The 21,507-nt window shown below is 34.7% G+C and overlaps 1 protein-coding gene across 2 annotated transcripts in view; it reads left to right on the top strand.

Moving 5' to 3' along the window:
- LOC144978647 (lysosomal aspartic protease-like) overlaps positions 1–19,854 on the top strand; it is a 20,807-nt gene extending 953 nt beyond the window's left edge. Inside the window, exons 1-8 of one of the 2 annotated variants that reach the window (XM_078924960.1) lie at positions 2,357–2,943; positions 6,537–6,672; positions 8,249–8,372; positions 9,663–9,781; positions 11,897–12,096; positions 13,000–13,122; positions 13,764–13,905; positions 15,756–19,854. In XM_078924960.1, the coding sequence (XP_078781086.1) occupies positions 2,861–2,943; positions 6,537–6,672; positions 8,249–8,372; positions 9,663–9,781; positions 11,897–12,096; positions 13,000–13,122; positions 13,764–13,905; positions 15,756–16,142 (1,314 nt within the window). In that variant the 5' untranslated portion in view covers positions 2,357–2,860 and the 3' untranslated portion in view covers positions 16,143–19,854. Of the gene's footprint in view, positions 1–2,356; positions 2,944–6,536; positions 6,673–8,248; positions 8,373–9,662; positions 9,782–11,896; positions 12,097–12,999; positions 13,123–13,763; positions 13,906–15,755 lie in introns of those variants that run through there. The other variant, XM_078924962.1, reaches the window with a different exon arrangement.
- Positions 19,855–21,507: the final 1,653 nt, after the last annotated feature.

A 21,507-nucleotide genomic window follows, 5' to 3' on the forward strand; every position in this document is an offset into this window, starting at 1 on the left:
AAATATGAATAAACAATGTCACATGTCTCATATCAATTGTGCTAGCTGAATAGATATTAATATTATTAATGCTAATTCTGGTGACACAATAATTGATATGACACATGTGACTGTCGAATAATTGTTGTTGACAAACACGTCTGCCCAGATTAAAATGTGTAGGATGACTAACCCAAATACACAGCGCATTGAATAGCAGTCTTACCTATATTATTATGTGATTATGGTTAAAACCTACTATATTTTTTATATAAAAAACGTGACCAAAGATTTGAGCTTACACGACAGTGCGATGTCATAATGTAGTAGTGGTAGTAGGGATGAAGTTGTGGTGATTGGGGTGGTAGTAGTAGTGGTGGTAGAAATGATACCGGTTGCGGTAGTATTGGTGGTTCGGATATACTACTACTACTACTACTACTACTACTACTACTACTACTACTACTACTACTACTACTACTACTACTACTACTACTACTACTACTACTACTACTACTACTACTGCTACCACCACTACCATTTCCACCAAACCACCACTGTTACACACACCACCACCACCACCACCACCAACAACAACAACAACAACAACAACAACAACAACTACTACTACTACTACTACTACTACTACTACTACTACTACTACTACTACTACTACTACTACTAATACTACTACTACTACTACTACTACTACATACTATTATTACTACTTCTGTAACAAACAAAAAAATTAATTAAGCATTTATATTGCAATATCTACTAAACGTTCTCAAAGCGCTATACGAACGGGCCCCTAACCAAGAGCAAACAATGGCTCCCTGTTAATAAAGGAAACATTAAATAATGAAAAGTAAAAATAAATCTGAATGGCTAGTATCTTTTCTATCCATCCCCATCCATCTTCTTTTCCATCATTTTAATCCCACCCCTTCTGACAAATACCCTCTCTCTACGCACTCTTCAATCAGCTAATTAATATTGTCCATTTCTATGACCCTCCCAATTAGCTGATAAAAAATTACAAATAGTATTGTCCAGCAGTCAGGAGGCGGCATAATAACAGTATCTCCACCAACTTTGATTTTTTGATTAATTCTGTGGAGACGATCAACATATCTTTTTGATGTTACACAATTGAATTTTGATGAATTCTGTGGAGACGATCATTTCTTTTTGATGTTACACAACTATCAACGGACATTTCACATATCAATGGGAAGACACAAAGAATGAAACTCACCTCTTTGAACTTGCTGATCAGTCTCTCTAACTGATGATGACATATATCTAGCATTAGTAGCAACTGTGTGTGAAATGTGAAGAACGTGCAAAATTGCGGCATAAATCCGTTTGACCCAACAATGTAGACATGTCTATCTGATGTATGGTGAGAGAGAACGAGCAGTCAACTCCCCCCCCCCCCCCCCCTCTCTCTCTCTCTCTCTCTCTCTCTCTCTCTCTCTCTCTCTCTCTCTCTCTCTCTCTCTCATCGTTGTCTTTTCGTCATACTAGTGGTAGTGGTAGAAGTAGTGGTAGTAGACGTTGTAGTAAGAGTATTATTAACAGTAGTAGTAGTAGTAGTAGTAGTAGTAGTAGTAGTAGTAGTAGTAGTAGTAGTAGTAGTAGTAGTAGTAGTAGTAGTAGTAGTAGTAGTAGTAGTAGTAGGTAGTAGTAGGAGTGAAGTAGTAGTAGTAGTAGTAGTAGTAGTAGTGAGTAGGAGTAGTAGTAGTAGTAGTAGTAGTAGTAGTAGTAGTAGTATAGTAGTAGTAGTAGTAGTAGTAGTAGTAGTAGTAGTAGTAGTAGTAGTAGTAGTAGTAGTAGTAGTAGTAGTAGTAGTAGTAGTAGTAGTCTGTCTTTGTTTTACAAAAAAAAAAAAAAAAAAAAAAACAGTATATGCAATGGTAATCAAAATATCACATACTTTGTTCTTCAATAAAACGGCATTAGTAGTAGTAGTATTAGTAGTAGTAGTAGTAGTAGTAGTAGTAGTAGTAGTAGTAGTAGTAGTAGTAGTAGTAGTAGTAGTAGTAGTAGTAGTAGTAGTAGTAGTAGTAGTAGTACATGTATAGTAGAGTGATGGATGGAGTTCACATCCTCACGGCATTTAAAAAAAATATTTTTATGTCCTTTTTGCTGATAAAGTGTCTGGTCTGTCTCCGAAAATGTCAATGTTTACTGTTTTCTCAAGTATTTTTACGCTTCCAATATTCTGACAATCCCATATATCGTCGATCTCTCTCTCTCTCTCTCTCTCTCTCTCTCTCTCTCTCTCTCTCTCTCTCTCTCTCTCTCTCTCTCTCTCTCTCTCTCTCTCTCTCTCTCTCTATTCTCGATTCATCCGATAACTGCTTACATCTTTAATAAGATGGCGGCGATTAGCCAACAATAAGCAGATGTCAAGTCTGCTCTAGTCTGTGGCCAGTGATAACACCGCTGGTTGAGCGACGAGCAGACTGTGTGCTCTCTCCCGAAGATTAATTACTCCATGGTCAAGATCAAAAATAATGTGGTGGTTGTAATCGATATATAAGGAAAATATATTGAATTTACTGACTCCTTAGATCATCGTATGTCTTGGATCTAAATTATAAATTCTAATTTAAATAGCACCCTCTAAATACAAAAAAATGCATCATATGCTTTTAACTTACACAAGTAAAAAAAATTGTAACTCAAAATCCCGATATTTTTATAATAAGATAATTGATATTCATATCGATCCCGGCGTCATATGATTGTTATGATTTCATAGTCAGTGTCACATGATAACAAATTTTAGCGTTTTTTCTTTCAACTCGGTTCATAAAACGAACAGATAGAGATATATTATAGAATAATCCATTCTGTTTTGTGTAGGGAAAGGATGAGAATGACCATGATTCGAGTTATTTCTTTTTTGCTAGTAGCAATTACTTTACAGAGCCTTGCCAATGCACAACTCCACAGGTAAATACAGTAAAATAGTAACCGTAACAAACAGTAACTTGAGTAACAGGTCGAGATGAAATGATAGACGAAAGACCGTCGAGTGATAGGGTCTAAGTCTAAAAAGATGGAGAGAGTCAGTCTTCCTTCTTATATTTAATTTATTCTTAGTCATTTAAATTGACTAATTTTAGAATTTGATTGTGGAATCGATTGTTGTTAATTTCTTGTTTCTGTACTGTTGCCATTGCCATTTTAGGGAAACAATGAAACTGAAACCTCTTTCGTAAAGGCAAAGGGCCCTGCCTAAAGCCTAAAGGCCGGCTCTATTTATCCGAACGCGCAGGAAAATAAATTTGAACTCTATTTCTCCGAATGGTCGGCTAGCCTCCAGTAGCTGATTTATTACGGACATGTTTAGGCACACATTGTTGACAATGACAGATATTCTAATAATTCTATCGCGAATACTCCATGGCTGGGGCTGGCGCGTTCACTTTTGCACTATCAAAGAGAAAACAGAAGTAAACCTAAATAACAAAGCCAAAGTCTCATGACGGGAACAGAGGTTGAAAGACAGGAAAGCACAAACTCAGGATAGAGGTTACGCTGTGATTATCCCCAGACACCTGTCCTGTCTTGGGATAATGAAAATTCGTTATCCCCAGACACCTGTCTGGGGATAACCAATTTCGTTATCCCCAGACAGATATTTGAAACTCCGCTCTTTTAAACAATTATCCACAGTCCAGAATATGGAATGTTTCCGAATGCACATAGAAATAAGGAAGGTTAATAAAATTAACCAACATTAAATCAGTTGTTACTACATATATACACAATATGCGTCAACTTCAAAGTGGGTTTCATGGCCGAATGGTTTAGTCGTCTGCCCTGGAAGTTTTATCGGAATTGACGTTGTGGGTTCGAATCCTGGTTCAGCCACTTTTTTTTTTTTTTTTTTTTTTTTTTCTTTTTAATTCCGTCTTCTTTTTACAGAACGTTGCAAGGGATAAATGTCCCATCCATCCTCCCCCCCCCCCCCCCCCCCACACCTCTTTTTTTCTGTGCAAGTCTATTTTCTCCTTTTTGTTTGACCTTTTGTTCCGTTTCTGAGCATGAATTTCTTAAAATTGTTTTTATTTTTTTTTAAATTATTGTTTGTTTTTTTCTCCTCTATCTGACCATTTGGTCGCTCTCTCAATATTTCTGTTTGTTTGCTTTTTAATTATTTATCCTTTTTAGACACTTTTTGAGATCGGAGTGGGGACGAATGTGACAATTTGCTAGAAAATAGAAAGGAACTAAGAGAGAGAGAGAGAGAGTTTTTAAAAAAAAGAGAGGTGGGGGGAGAATGGATGGGACATTTATCCCTTGCACCGTTCTGTAAAAAGAAGACGGAATGTAAAAAAAATAAAATAAAATAAAAAGTGGCGGAACCAGGATTTGAACCCGCAACGTTGCTTCTGGTAAAACTTCCAGGGGAGACGACTAAACCATTCGGCCATGAGTTTATTTTCCCTGAGTATTCGGAGAAATAGTCACTTCGCTAAATTAATGGTAGGGCCACCTCTAGTACTGCGAAAAGTGATTTCCTCTATTCACAGTAGTAGTGCTGCGAATAGTAGATAGCGGTTGTATTCGTTATTCGCAGTAGTACTGCAAATAGTAGATACCATTCATTTCAGTTGCAGTTGCCTATGAGCCTAGAGTTTTATTGTATAGAGGTTTGAGCGCAATATATAAATGAACTATTTGGCGAAGTGCTTAAGACCCGCTTCAGGCACTTTCATTTTTTTCTCCTTGGGCAAGATTATTGATCCCCTATATTTTCTCACATTGGACAACATGGGTGATTCCTGTTGACATCAAACCTGTTTGATGGATTATCTATGCTATATTCCTTCATGGAATGCCTAGGCGACGGGATCTTATGGTGCCATTGCGAAAGGGTGTAATTTGATTTACTATTATTATTTTTATTATTATTATTATTATTATTATTATTATTATTATATTATATTATTATTGTTGTTATTTTATTTTTTAAATTTATTTTTGTTTTTTAAATTAATTTTTAAAATTATTATTACTATTATTATTATAATAATTAGTTTGCATTTTGTTGACGATGACGATGTGTCTGTTCTTGTGTAGTGATGGTGGTGTTGATGTGGTGGTTGTAATTTTAGTGATACTGGTGATGATGTAGTAGTGGTAGATAGTAATGATGACTATATAAGGATAATGATGATGATGTAATGGTGGCGGCGGTTCCTGTAGTTTTAATAGCGATGTTGTAGCTGTGGTAGAGGTAGTAATGATGATGATGTGATGGTTGTGGTTGTAGTAGTGGCTGTTGTAGCGATGATGACAAGGAGGAGTATGATGATGTGAGGGTGGTTGTGGTTGCTATAGTTTTGATAATGATGTGGTGGTAGTAGTAATGATGATGTGGTGGTAGCTGTAGTAGTAGAGGTAGTTTATTGATCGTAACTTATATTATTTGCAGGAGCACTGAGATATGAGTCATGAGCAACGGCAAGAGTGTGTGTATTTGTGTGTGTGAGAGAGAGAGAGAGAAAGAGAGAGAGAGAAGATTCCTGGAACTTTATAAAATATATTAAACTTAACTGTAAATAATACAATAAACGGGGATGAACTATTCTTATTAAAGTAATCTGACAGATAAGCTGATCGATTTCAAGATGTGAACGAATGTTCAAGTCAATGAGGTGGGGACTGGGAAATTTTCATGGATTGGGTTGGGGTAACGAAAATAAAACTAAACACAATCTTGTCAAGTTTCAGACTTGAAGGAAAAGTTGAAACATTCAAAATCTCAATTCTCTCAATGCTAAGTCACACACGAAGAGTGTTTCAATCATCCCTCTTTTTCTTTCCTTCTCAAACTAACATACTCATTCAACTTCAAGCTATGCGACAACAAGCCATTTTGAACAGAAAATAGTGTTGTGTTGAGTGAGCGGACAAAAACTAATTTTCAGAGACAGGAGAGCGCTTCTACTACTGCGAATAGCGATTACACCATGGAATCCCTATTCGCAGTACTACTGCGAAATAGCACTTTGTAATTGTATACGTCTAGACTGTCTAGCGTCAATAGTGATGGTTAATCATGGTTCCTCTGTAACCTCTCTTGTTGCTTTATGCCTGTCTGTCAAGCTATTGTGACATGGATACCTTTTTACCTCAATCCACATACAGTTCATGATTCATATTCTTTTGGAAAAATATGTCAGTTATCGTAACTCATATTTTATTAAAACTAGTTGAATAAACATTTAAGTTTAAATTGGTTTTATTTTTGACTCGAAAATTTAAGATAAAGTAGTCTATATTTTAGGTCTGTCGTTTTTGACAAACACGTCTATGAAGTCGAGGTTTCATTGCTGGCACTGCTTTTCAGGTCAAAATGGTAAGACGTGATGCCAGATTTTAATATGTAAATGAGCATCAATTGTAGAGGGTTACATTCATGCTTACAGTTTTAATACAATGAATTCAAGAAGCAGTAATTTACCCACAAAATTCTCCCCATTTTCCATGTAATGAACTTTTAATTTGCATAAATCATCTCTTATCCTCTTCAGAGTAAAACTTCAAAAGCATAATTCAGCCCGGCAAACATTAATCGGCCAGAAAACAAATGTGGCTGTGTTGATGCACAAGTATGGAATCAAATCCATAAATAGACCAGATATTGAACCTCTCAATAACTACATGGATGTAAGTTCTGGGCAAGAGTTAGAATTGGGGAGAGTGAGAGAAAGAGAGAGAAAACATTGCTCTATGATTTAGTTATCTTTCGTTTTGTTTATTTAGACAAGTATAACAATTGTCAGTTGCTACTACATATTGGAGCTATCTTGTAACAATGTCTATATAAGTAGTTTATAAAAAATCAGTTAAACTGAAAACATATTTTTGATTTTGTCATCTAAAAATAAAATCTTTGTCATTGTTTGCAAACTAGAAAGAATTGCCAAGACTTGTCTTTTTCATAGGTGGGAATTTCCCTCTGTTTAGCTGTTTCGCTATTTTCAGTAGTGATAATGATCATCTTCTGCGGATCACATATTACTATTACAACAACCATCATCACGACTACAGCTATCTCCACCACATCATCATCCGGTCCTTCTACCACTACCGCATCATCACTACTCCAACCACCACTTCTTCATCCTCACTACCACCACCTCCACCACTACACACCAACATCCATACTATGACTACGGCAACCATCACCACCACCGCATCATCACCACCACCACTACTACTACTACTACAACAACCACCACATACATCATCATGCCTACTACCACTACTACAACCATCATCACTACTACCACTAGTACAACCATCACCAGCACCACTTCATAACTATTACACTATTCAATTACAACCACCACTATCACATCATAATCACTACTACAACAGCCAACATCACTTCTACCACTACTACAATTCCTTGGACCACATCATCATCATCATCATTCTCACGACGACCACATCATCATCATCACTACAACCACCATGACCACATCATCATCCCTACTTCCATCGCTACAACCATCACCACCACCACATTATAACCACTACAACTACTGCAACCACCACCACCACCACATCATCATCTCTTATACCACTACTACAATCACCACCACCTCATCACTACTACCACTACAACTACCACCACATCATCATCACTACTACCACTACTGCTACAACAATCACCACCACCACATCATTAGTACTTCCATTACTACAACCATCACCACCACCACATCATTACTATTACCACTACTACAGCGATCACCACCACTTTATCATCACTACTACCACTACTATAACCACCACCACCACCACACCATCACTATTACCACTACTACAATCACCACTTCCACCACATCATCACTACTACAACCATCACCACCACAGCATCATCACTACTACCACTCTTACTACAACTGTCACCACCACCACATCATCACTATCACCACTACTACAACCACACCCACCACATCGTCACTACCACCACTACTACTCTAATCATCACCACCGCATCATCATCACTACAACGACACCACCACATCCTCATCACTACTCCCACTCTATAATCTGAAACCATGATTTTCAATTCCCATATATGGTTTTTAAAAACTGTGCAATTAAAACTATCAAAAATTGACTATATTATTCTGATTTGACTTTCCCCACATATGAGAAGATTTAGGCTACCCTGTAACCATAAATTTAAAATATTCTTTTTGATTGTGTTTTCTTTTGCTTTTTCTTCCAGGCCCAGTACTTTGGCGAGATTTCCCTAGGAACACCTCCTCAGAAATTCAAAGTCGTTTTTGATACAGGTTCATCCAACCTTTGGGTTCCATCACAAAAGTGTCACTTTACTGATATTGCATGCTGTAAGTAGATATCAGTTAAATGTTATCTTTCTCTACTAATCTCTACCTTTTAATGCCATTCATAGCCAGACTGGAATGTCATCTTTAAATTTTGTAGGTTATTAATAATATTGATCCACTGTTTTATGTAGAACAAGTATAGCTGCCAGTTCAATGAACGGGATGATAAGTCAATCAACTCAAAAATTATGATTCAGATGTTGAATGAAATTTGAACTCAATTTTCATTTCCTGTTAATATTAACGAAAAAGTGATAATGGAGAGGTTTTGGGTGGGGAACTATTAATATTAAGACATGACAGTGTCTGTTTTCGATGGGATTTGACGAAACAATTTGATTTCTCGACAAAATCTTCACGATGTTTAATTAATCCGATAAGACACACTAACCTTCATGTCAATTGTAGATACCTTGCAATATTTTATTTCAGTGGTTTCGGAGCTTTACCAAAAATCTAATTTGCAAAATTTATGATAAGATTATATGATTTTATTTTTATATGAGGGGTTTAGAGTTAGAGACTGTTGAATACAGTAGTGATTGCCTCAATGACAAATGGTTGGGATGCAGAAGGTTGTTTAGGCGAAGTTGGTCAAGAGCAAGGTTCATTTTATGAACGTCTATAACATTTCAATTGATTCAGCATGAGCATTGCCCTCGACAAAGGCATTCACTTTCACACATTAAATTATTGGAAATGTGCGATATCACGGCGAATCTTCGTCTTTTACCAGGCCTGGCAATATTGTATCTTTGTAACTAATTCTGTATATTGAATAATATAATGTAGCATAATTAATCAGTAAAAGATTATTGACTTTTTATTTGTATTCCTGGTTACCGCTGGACAATCCGAACAGAGGTGCCATCAAATTGGGCAACCAAGGCATATCAAGGAGTTTTACTATTTAATTTTGAGGAGTTAAACAAATTAAATTGCTTGGTTTAAAGTACAGAATTAATTTTTTAAAAATTCTGATAAGCCTTGGTCGTTCATTTGGTAGTTTGAATGTGATTGAAGGAGATAATCCATAATTTATTGATGTCAGTAAGGATTGTCTCCCTTCACATATCGGGATACTGCACAATCGGATTATTACTGAACGCTTTTCAGCTCTCCCGAGCACTGTGCAGAAAAGCATTGACTACTATAGTATTTGAACGATTGTAATTATATTAATTTCTTGTGTCTTAACTATAACCATTTGCTATTGATGATTGCGATGGCAGTCATTGATTGGTATTGAGTGATTTTACTTGAACCCAAATCAAAATTTTTCCCATCTAGGGCTCCATAGCCGCTATGATAGCACCAAATCCACAACCTACATGAAGAATGGAACAGATTTTGCCATTCGTTATGGTACTGGCAGTCTCACAGGATTTCTCAGCATTGATGTGTTACAGGTACATTGTTTTTCTGAATGTTTAAAAGTGCCAAAACGCATTTTACAATGGAGGTTGCTGCTCTTTAAAGCTATTATTATTTACTCACAATTCCAGATATTTGGTTGTTGATAGATGTGTTAACCCATTACAGCGGTAGGTTGGATGGGAGCATCACCCTTGAATCATATACCTATGATGTTCGCATGGGTGTACGATCCGATAGTGATGTCGTTTCTTCTTCTCTTTACTAGCCTATCCTGCTTCTTTGGTTTGTGATTGTATTTTTGACAGGGGATATTTTTTTTTTTTTCTGTAAATCTTCTGCCTGTTTGTTCTTGGTTATTTATAATTTAGCTTATGATATCTTATGGTTATGATTTTGATTTACATTTGTACTATTTTTGTTAGATTGCTTGGTTTTTTTGTTTCAGCGGTCTCTCATATAACCTCAATTGTGTTGGAAGAGACCTAAAGCAACAAACAAACAAAAAATAACCATTACAAGCATGGCTTGATTTTACTCTAAAGACATCTCATTATACAGTCCAAGCCGATATTGGGGATGATTCCTTGGGAATGGAAATTTATCTATATCTAACAAGTCATATCCTTTCCAGTTCCCACTTGACAATGACCATCCCCATAAAAAAGCTTTTTTATTGTCTTTAATTAGGTATCCCAATCTAACATTTTGTTAAACAAATAGCAAAAAATTTACAAAGTCGCATGTGACTTGCCAAACCATGGGAAATAACACTTAATTTATCAAAATTGGAAAATAAAGAAAAAAGTTATGGGTTTTTAAAGTTTCATTTTTTGATGATCTGTGAAGAAAAATGAATCTTGGTCAGGGAAATAAAAAATAGGTTTTGTTCACATAGATGGCTCTTTGAACCAAATAAAGCTAACAGGCCCAGTTTTTGCTGTTGTAATCTTCAAAGGTTGCTGATTTAAATGCTATAAGTTTTTCACCATTAACTTAAGTTCATGACAGAGACTGTTCAAATAGGGTTCATTTTTGATGATTTGTGAAAAAATTTAAATCTTGTAAAGGGAAAGAAAAAAGTAGGCTTTGTTTACATGGATGGCGCTGTGCGTTGAAACAAGCTAGCAGACCCAATTTGGGATATTATAATCTTCAAAGGCTGCTGATTTTAATGGTATAAGTTTTTCACCAATAACTTAAATTCAAGAGAAGGAGAAACTGTTCAAAGAGACCTCATTTTTTATGAATTGTGAAGGATGATTCACCTGTTAATAGCAGTAGTTTGGGATACCTACTTCAGTTATTTATAAAGATGGTTCATAAATTGCAAATTAGTCTAACAGAATGGTAAACCCGGTGTGTGGTCGTACCGTTTATTACCTGTAATCCTGTTAGTGACTTTCACAACAGCCGATTGGGTGTGTGGTCGTTCTGTTTGTCGTAGTCATCACAGAGATGTGAACAATAGAATTTACCGGCATCCTTTGCCTATGTCATCGACTGCCATCACCACTATGGTAAATCTGAACATTTTTTCAATTTCATGGACGTCCCTTAATTGTGACGATTTTTCGGGAACCGAGCCGTCCCAATAAACCGGCTTGGACTGTACCACTTTTAATAAGTTACACAATGTCAGGCAATATTCAATAAAATTCTAATAGCATCGACCTCACTGCTCTCTTGGTAGAACAGATGGGTATATATTTATGATCAGAGAAATTATATTCCGAAACAAATTCACTCTCTTCACCAATGGATTAATAGGGATGATACAACAAGTAGGCTAAATCATTTTAGCCAAGTTTGTGAAATGGGTGATTTATTTCCCCTTTCTCAAAGGTTTTTGATTACCAGAAATAGAAATTGATGATCATAAATAGTAATCAAAGCACCAGATCCAAAAAAAAAAAAATCAACTTACAAATAGTCAAATAATACTGTATTTTCTTCAACCCCCCCTCATGAATAGATGCGCTGCAATTTCTACTGAATTATGTTTGATTTGTTTTCAATGTTCCTTTGTTGATTGAATTGCTGACCCCAAACGTCCATTGTTTGTAGATTTGCCATACAAAGCCTTTCCATTTTCACCTCTTCGTTTGTATTTAATCACAATCTAGTTTTACAATTTTTTACTTTGACAGATTGGATCTGCTTCGATCAAGCAACAAACATTTGCCGAAGCTGTTTCTCAGCCAGGAATTACTTTCGTAGCTGCCAAGTTTGATGGCATCTTGGGTCTGGCCTACAAAGAAATTTCAGTTGACCACGTTATCCCCCCTTTCTACCTGATGTATGGCCAAGGTTTGATACGCAAACCTGTCTTCTCATTTTACTTGAACAGGTAAAAGTTTAGATTTTTCATTTGTTATATTGACTATTTTTTGGAGAAGGAAGAAAAAAAGCTCTTAATGATTATTTTTTCTTTATTTTGTCCATGTTTTCAGATGATGGAACAACAATGTTCGATTTCTGTCTCTGAAACTTTTTAAAACTTTTTATATTCTTTGCTTGTTTTTTTTTCTCTTATTATTCTTATTATTATTTATTCTCAATTTATCTAATTAATATATAAAGTGTTGCTATTGGTTCGTGGTTGTATATTTTTACATTTTTGTACATTTGCATATATATATATATGTATACATTGTTTCCATAGATTCTCAACTTTGTGTTTATACATTCTTATGCATGCCCGTCTGTAAACGAATTTCCCTTTTTTTGGATGAATAATTTATATATTATTATTATTATTATTATATTATTATTATTATATTATTATTATTATTATTATTATTATTATTATTATTATTAGTATTATTATTATTATTATTATTATTATTATTATTATTATTATTATTATTATTATTATTTATTATTATTATCATACAGGTAAAACATTTGTATTATAGCCTATTTTTATTTTTAAAAAGAAGTTGTGAGTTGAAATGTTAAGAATTATGCGCAGTGAAGTTGTAAATTCCATTTTTATGTAACATAGAATGTCAGATCTGCATCCCCACCCCACCCCTTGGTGTTCACATCCCTTTCTTGCTTAAGTTTTATATGACTTCAAACAAGTGGCTCTAAACTCATTTTCTTCCTTTTTACTGGTGCTGAAATGACCTAAATATGTTGCAAGAGCCGTAAAACCCTTAAAAACGAATCATTCAACACTGATTGATAAGTCCCTGTTTATACAAACTCACTGGTTGCTTTTACTACAAGTCGACAATTTTGGTTTCAGAAATGCATCTGGCTCAGAGGGTGGTGAGATTGTGTTTGGAGGCAGTGATCCCAAGCTGTACGTTGGCAACTTTACATATGTGCCCATCACTGAAAAAGGCTACTGGGAGTTCAAGATGGACGGGTAAGATTATGATTTCAGTAAAATCAACCTTCCCCTCGCCCCTTCTAACTTTAGTTTAGCCCTAATTTTTTTTTGTGTGGTTTATTGATTTGTTGTTGTTTTTTAACTGTGATTCTATTTATGACTCACAATCCCCCTACATCTTTAATGTAAAACTAAATACTGACATGTATTTTACCACCGCTATACACCCACTGAATCTTTTATAAGTCCCATAAAGATACATACATGGTAAAGAAATAGCCAATAGAAAAGTGATGTGATAAATACTTGCGCACAAAAATTCGACAAAGTTAAAATATGCATATCCGACTTCCTAGTTTCAAATTTAAAATTGCGTCATAAATTTTATGGATCAAAGAAACTTGATTTAAAAATTGTACGTTATGGCATTGTGAAATCTGGACATCTTGCATCATAATCATACTGATAGAAATGTTAACGAATTAGTTAATTTCCATAGCAGAAAGTAGTTTGGCTTACCCTGCAGACGACACACTCACACATAGAGTTACTGTTTTACTATAGATTTATTATTTGAATTACCAATTTCAAGAGTGTAGAGTGCACTGTTTCAGTGTTTGAGAGTTATTCTATACATAGTGCATTAAGCTGTTTTATTTTGATCTTTATCTTAACAGTGTTAGTGTTGGAAGTACAAAGTATTGCAGTGGTGGTTGTAAGGCCATTGCGGACACAGGAACCTCTCTGCTGGCCGGGCCCACATCAGAAATTGAGAAACTCAATGCACAGATTGGGGCTCACAAGTTTATTGAAGGGGAGGTAAGTCATGGATCATTTACTGTCCGATATTTCACCCTCCTCTTACAACCAGTTCATCATAATTAAATGAAACATTTTAAATATTTGAGAGCCTAGCAATATACACTTTGGGTTTTTGTGACATGTGGTCAAGTGGTATGGTGCTCTGATTGTCACTCTTAGGTCACAGGGTCAAGGCCAGCTATAGCTGATGCAAATGTGTCTTTGAAAATGGCTCTTAATTCTCATTTTGACACGGTTCTCGGCTGTAAAAAAAAAAAGGTTGGCTCGAGCGTATTGAGTGGATATTGTGCTATATAAAAGCTCACGTCAAAGTTCACTGTCAACCCGGCAGTGGAATCAGTAAAAACTTGACAACTGGACAAATGCAGGTAGCTTTGTCTATGAGAAGTAAGCTTTAGGGACACATCATATATAGTGTTAGTACAAAAATGGGCTCCTTTAAAAACGGCTTGTACGGTATGAAATTCAACTTGGTTTCATCGGCCAGCTGGAAGGAATGAATGAAGGATTATCACGTGCATTAAGAATATGTGGAAATGTGCTGTATATAAATATATTCCTATCTATTTTATTGTGCTAGCTGTTACCAAGTTATATCAGAAATGGGCTCGAGCATTAAACTTTTAAGATTCATTTTACTAAATATATTAGTTATCATAACTCTTATTATAAACAGTTGTAAAACTGGATTTCATCAGTTACAAACTGGATAATAGAAACCGACTGACAAACTCAAAAGTGACGCACACATTCACGGCAAGCGTCCATAGAGATTGCGGAGTCATATTTATTAATATTAATATTATGATTATTATTATTATTATTATTATTATTATTATTATTATTATTATTATTATTATTATTATTATTATCATGGCCAATTGTCCTGGTAAAGTGATAAAATCGGAACTGTCCTAGTTTGGCAATCTAGAGAAAAACAAAACAGAATTGGATTCTTTATGTTTATGGAAATGACTCATGCATGTCCCAGCTTTATGCCTTTTTGACTAGCTAATTAAAGCAAGGAACAGAAAAAGCTCTAAATCTGGATTATACTTTATAATAGTCCAAGCATACTGCTGTTTTGGGTCCCATTGAAAACTTGACCGTTATGATATCAAGTCACTGATAAAACTGGATGAAGATAAAAACATTCAGCTCTTTATTTAGACCACTTGTTGGGTGATTAGTTTTCACTAAATTTTCTTCATCTTACTATAATCTGTTAAGGTTTCTCATAGTTTTATGAGTTGGTATGATTGATCTGGTGGGTGGAAATGGTGAGTATTTAGCTTAAATGCTGACAAACCCTGCAAACTTTTAACACTAAGCGAGCAGTTAAGCTATATATTCTTCTCTGTATGAGACAAGACATGGTACACATGTAAACAAACAAGAAGCACATGGAATTGATCCAATATTGGGTTGAATAAAATTCAAATAAAGTGTGGAGCGTTGTCATTATTGATACAATTTATTATTATTATTATTTTTATTATTATTATTATTATTATTATATTATATTATTATTATTATTATTATTATTATTATTATTATTATTATTATCATTATTATTATTTATTATTATTATTATCATTATTATTCTTCTTTCTTTCTTTATTATTATTATCATTATTATTATTGTTATTATTATTATTATTATCATTATTTATTCATTTTTTATTTTAAGATAAAGAATTTGAAGAATATATAAAGAATTGCAAGGCCTTTCCTTGAAAGTAATGAGTAAAAGGCTTAATAATATTACGTATTGTTAGATCAAAATGACTAAATGAACAAATTGTCAATGATTGATTTTCTTTTTCTTTCCAACTTCTTTATTTTAGTACCTGGTTGTGTGCTCTGACCTCCCTAAAATGCCCAACGTGACCTTCAAAATAGGAGGGAAAAATTTTGTTCTGACACCAGATCAATATGTCCTGAAAGTTTCTCAGAGTGGACAGTCCATTTGCTTGTCAGGATTCATCGGCCTCGATGTGCCCGCCCCACGCGGCCCCCTGTGGATTTTGGGCGATGTTTTTATCGGCCCGTACTACACCGAATTTGATCTGGGTAACAACAGGATCGGCTTTGCAAAAACTGCTCAGACAGCTCATGCACCTGCACCTGCCTCGGCTGTCGGGAAAACTGATGACTCTTTTCTCCGGTATCTCACCATGAAGAAAGAAAGGTCCCATGTAGTATCCATGGCTATCGGTGACGACCCACAGTAATTTGATGGAGGAAATGCTTCTTTTTTTTTTATTATTAGAATTTCTTTTTTTAAAAGTAAACAATAAAAAGCTCTAAAATTTAAAAGCTCATTTTTATTTTTTTTTTGGATTCAACATAGATTAAAGAAAATAAATCATATACGTGTATGATGAATTTTATGATAAACTTATTGTAAAATTATTTTACAATCATTAGGTTCATATTTGAAAAGATTTTTGTCATAGATAGAAATAAAGAAAAAGTAAAGAGAGAAGAAATAAGTTATCTTTTTCTTTTTAAATTTTTTTTTCACTTTGTCGGATTCAAGGTAATACACTTGAAAATAGATAAAAGGTAATGTCAAAAGCACATAAGGATATTTGATCAAGGCCATAATTGTGATCTCCATATAAGTCGAAGCTCCCAATGTTGATTTTCAATCTCAATTTTAAATATTTTTACTGCTCTATTCTTAATGTGGCTATTTTATAAAATTAAAAGAATTACCTAAGTGGTAAATTGTATTTTTTTTTTCCTTATCATGTCCATCTTCGTTCTCTGTTTTTTACATAAACCAACTTATATTAATTATTTCAAAAGAAGTGGTGCTTTTTTTTTTTTTAAATAATAATAATAATAGAATTCTGTAATGCATTTTAAAAAATCAAATTTGTTTATAAATACCATCGGGTAGTTGTTCCATATATGGAATGTATTCAGAAAAAAAAAATAAACAAGAGATGTTCATCAACGTCAGATGGAGGAATATCAATATTTTAATATCGTGACTGCCTGCATTGTTTTATATTTGATGTCATTTAGTAATGATCTATTTATATCTCTGTTTGTGGCTATTGTTCTTATAGTATTATAATAATGATGACAGATTTTTCCTTGTGGCATTCCAGAAATGTGAAAATTTGATTTTTGTCGAGTTTGAAGACTTTCTGAATAACTTGTCATCCCAACCTGTTACTTTCTAATTGGTCGGTTTAAAGGACAAGCAGACAGTCCCACATTATAAATAGTTGATATCACACCAATGTTATTACATTACACTGCTTTTATTAAAAGATCTTTCAGTTTTGAAAATTGAGCAGATTGATATGAAACACTGAATAAAGCCTGGATTGAACATTAAAAAAAAAAATAGAAATTAAAAAAAAATTAATATTCTGCCCACCTGACCTTAACTATCCACTTTATCCCATAAGTCTCGTCAATGGTTAATTCACAATAGTAGATTTCAGTAACAATCTCTATCCTTTATCTATGGTTTAGGGATTTTTCTACTGGGCCGTTATATTCAAGACTGGTTCAATAAATCAGTGCTGATGCTTTTCCTCAGATCTGTGAACATCCATCATTTTTTCAGTTCAAAATCGTTCAAAATCTTCCTCCTTTTTCGTTTTTTTTTTCCACCATCAGTACTGATATATATAGTTGTCCTGTTTTTTTGCTGTTTTTTTTTTAATGATGAATTCCAGATTTTTAAATATAAAGTACAGGAAACAAAACTCACTCTCTTTTTAATGAATTCATTTACGCTTATTCCAATTTTTATCATCTTAAGCTTAAAACGAAAGATTAACTCTCTCCTTTCTCAGGATTTTCAGAGCACATCTGACCGGTAATCAGAAGGTCTGAGGTTCAATCCCCAGTTGAAGTCGACTGATTTTTTTGGGATGATTTTTTTTATTCTATTTTTCTTTCTAGCTTTGTCCAGCACCTTTCATAGACACTTGTTCAGATCTTTATCTTATACTGGTAGCTACTCCCTAATTTCTTTGAAGTGACCATTGAACAGTTTGTTGAACGCTATTATCAAAAGTGTTATTTATTGCACACGTCTTTCGTTGGCGCTATGATTATATATCTACTTATATGAGATTTGGTACCAAATGGATAAGTTTGTTGATCCTGTGTTAATCTATTCATTGATTATAACAAACAAAAAATTATTCCAACGGTATTTAGAATCTTGAATTTATATAGTGCAATCTGGTTACAACGAACTTAGATTGAACATGGAGAATCTCTGGTTAAAATGACACCCTTCATTCTATGAAATTTATGTGAGATAAGTCCACCCATCCCTGCAATTTGTGAAAATATTCCAGGTGCACCGACAAGAGTGTTTTAAAAAGGAATTGAATGTTAGACGAGAATCAGATGAATTGTTAAAATTATAGAATGTGTATGAGTATGCTTGTATTTTAAGATTTCATGTCAGATATTCCTGTACATCTTGCGGGTGGTTGGATGGGAGCATCACCCTTGAATCATATACCTATGATGTTCGCATGGGTGTACGATCCGATAGTGATGTCGTTTCTTCTTCTCTTTACTAGCCTATCCTGCTTCTTTGGTTTGTGATTGTATTTTTGACAGGGGATATTTTTTTTCCTGTAAATCCTCTGCCTGTTTGTTCTTGGTTATTTATAATTTAGCTTATGATATCTTTAGGTTATGCTTTTGATTGACATTTGTACTATTTTTATTAGATTGCTTGTTTTTTTTGTTTCAGCGGTCTCTCATATAACCTCAATTGTGTTGGAAGAGACCTAAAGCAACAAACAAACAAAAAAACCTGTACATCTTGCCATATTGTCCCCTGTGTACGTCTGAGACATGATTTTATGAATCACAATTGATTGCTAGTGATCATAGAGCAAAGCTTGATGGAAAGAAAGGATGCAAAATAGATGGTAGGGAAAATAAATTTGTCTTTTTTTTGGTAAACAGTATCCGTAAGGTGTACGTATGTCTTTCTTCCGATTTTAATCCATGTCGTATTTTTCATATTGGGCATCCCAATAGCTTAGTTGGTAGAGCACTCGCTTCATATGCAAGGGGACCAAGATCGATCCTTGGTGCAGTCGAGGTTTTTTCCAGTCCACCCAGCATCCTATTCAAAGGGTGGGAAGCAATTGTTATTGCCCATTTCATGATCGAGAAATCGGGATAAAATCCGGCTTCATGAGCTGAATGGCTCTGAAGGACTATATATGTTCTGCCTTTGACTTTGTTGAAAATTGTAAAGGAAAATTATGTCAATTCACTGTAAAACTATGGATTTCTCTCATTTTCTTATGTGGTGAAATATAAATTGAGTCGACAGCCCTGTATTTCATAACACATCATCTTTACCACTTTTTTGTTTTCATTGATATCAATGTACTTATGTCTGTCTTCATCATTTTAGTATGCTTTTTCACACACTCTAGCTTTATTATTTTGATATAGATTTGGAATGATAATAATAATATTGTGTCAAGTTAACCATTTTCAATTTCATACGATGTCATAGATGGGTGTGTAGTCTTAAAGTCTCTTGATGTATCACTGCAGAAATTCCCGAAAAATATTTTTTTAGTGATGCAAATATCATCTTTTCTTCTGTTAACTCGATGTATGAAATATCTTATTTTCCAAAGTCGTTGGTGCATACAGCCGAATACAGCTACAATTGTCAACAGGATAGATCTCTAAGGTTATTTTTTCTTTGTTTTTTTTCATTTTTGTTTTTAATTATTATGAATGATGTCAAGCTGATTTTAATTTAAATGTTTTGTAAGTCAATGTCTTTTGTGGACAATCAGACAGCTGTTTTCTTTTCAAATTTTATTTTGATTTCTATTTTACTTGTGTTAATTCTATAAATGGGCGATGTTTACCTGTCGTTTTATTTGAGATTCATTCGCTATTAAAGATTTTTCATCAGTTGTAAAATGTGTTTGCTCCAATATTATTACTTTCATTTACGTATTATTCCTTTTTTTTGGGGGGTGGGGGGGGGGGGGATTCTCATTAGCATGGGGGAACCCGGGTAGGTTTTTTTGACTTCCTATGGTGGGTGGAGAGGTCCAAGGTCACCTTTGTTGTGTCATCTATCACGTGTCTTGGAATGAGATGGGTATGTTTTGTCCATGCCCTGGCTGGAGTCCTTGTCTGAGAGGGAAACAGTCAAATGTGGATTGGATGTTTATATGATCTCAAACTTGAAAGGTTCGAATTTTTGTATGTTTCGAATGTTCAAATACGTTCGAAATTTGGATATTTCCAATGTGGAAATCTTGGAATTTTTGCATCCATCATCCATCATCCATCGATGGACGATGGATGACGGATGACGTATAATTTTCTTTTTCTTTTCTTCGGTGATAGGTGATAGTTTACCCATCCCCTTACCACCTAAAGGAAAAATGGTCACATTTATTGTGTCGATGCAACCAACCGTTTTCTTATTCTGATTTCATTTTGTTCTTGTTATAGCTATAAAAAAAAGTTGACACTGTGTTGCAGCAGAGCTCATTGTTCTGTACGAATATACTCGTTACTATTCTGTTTGAAAAAAATATATTTTTGTGTTGGGTGCGTATAAAGTTTCCGGTAAAATGCTGAAAATAACTGGTAAGGAGAGAGTTAACCCAGGACCCGATTGTTACGGCTGCCCCTCTGCCAAACCACGAGAGAGACGCTCTACAATAGTTTCTATCCGAGCGAGGCTCGAACCCAGGACATTCCGACCCGAAAGCGAGTGTCATACCACTAGACCACATAGCCTCACAACACCACGACAGTTTATTAGCGAGCAAGACGTCTAGCCGTTAAGCTATGAGCTCTATTTACAACACAAACGTCTCACACAGATCGATTGAGGTGTTGAATATGTTCCGATATAATTTGGTGAATATTAATTCAGAAAAGTGAGTGGCGCTGACACTTCTGTTGATAATGACAAGAAATGGGTTGATTTGCCTATAGATAGTATGCGCTTGGCTAAGAAGCTCATAACATTGTCATCCGGAAGTATAACGGGCCAACACACAAAACTGTGTGTATCCATGAACGTTTATAATCGGGTTAATACAGTTCAGTGAGCATTACTCTTAAACGCGGATGGCAAAAAACAATAACAAAGACCTGAGTGACGTCATCTTCGAACTATCTATAGATAGAACGAAGTTGACGTCACTCAGGTCCTTGTTATTGTTTTTTTTTTTCCATCAGCGTTTATGAGTAATTCTCGCTAAACTGTATTAACCAGATTATATAAGTTCATGGTTACACATCATATACTTCCGGTTACAATGTTTTGAGTTTCTAATCCAGGCGCATAATATCTATATCCTTTTATGTTGTGATTTTGAGTGGACAAGTTACCGGTTCCCTGTGGTATTCTAGAAAAACACGTTGTTGTTTTCTTTTTCATTTGGCCAAAAAACCCGTCCTTCAAATATCGCTTGATTTAAATGCCTAAATGACTCGTCTTCTGGCAAAAGAAACTCCCAAATCTGGGACAGCGGAAGGTCCCAGGTTTGAGAGTTTTTCCCAAGATGAGGGCCATTAAATCGATCGATATTAATTTGAAGGACACTTTTT

Source organism: Berghia stephanieae, chromosome 8 (assembly GCF_034508935.2).
Source record: "Berghia stephanieae isolate SIO BIC M18660-M18661 chromosome 8, UCSD_Bste_1.3, whole genome shotgun sequence".
Classification (NCBI taxonomy): Eukaryota; Metazoa; Mollusca; class Gastropoda; order Nudibranchia; family Aeolidiidae; genus Berghia; species Berghia stephanieae.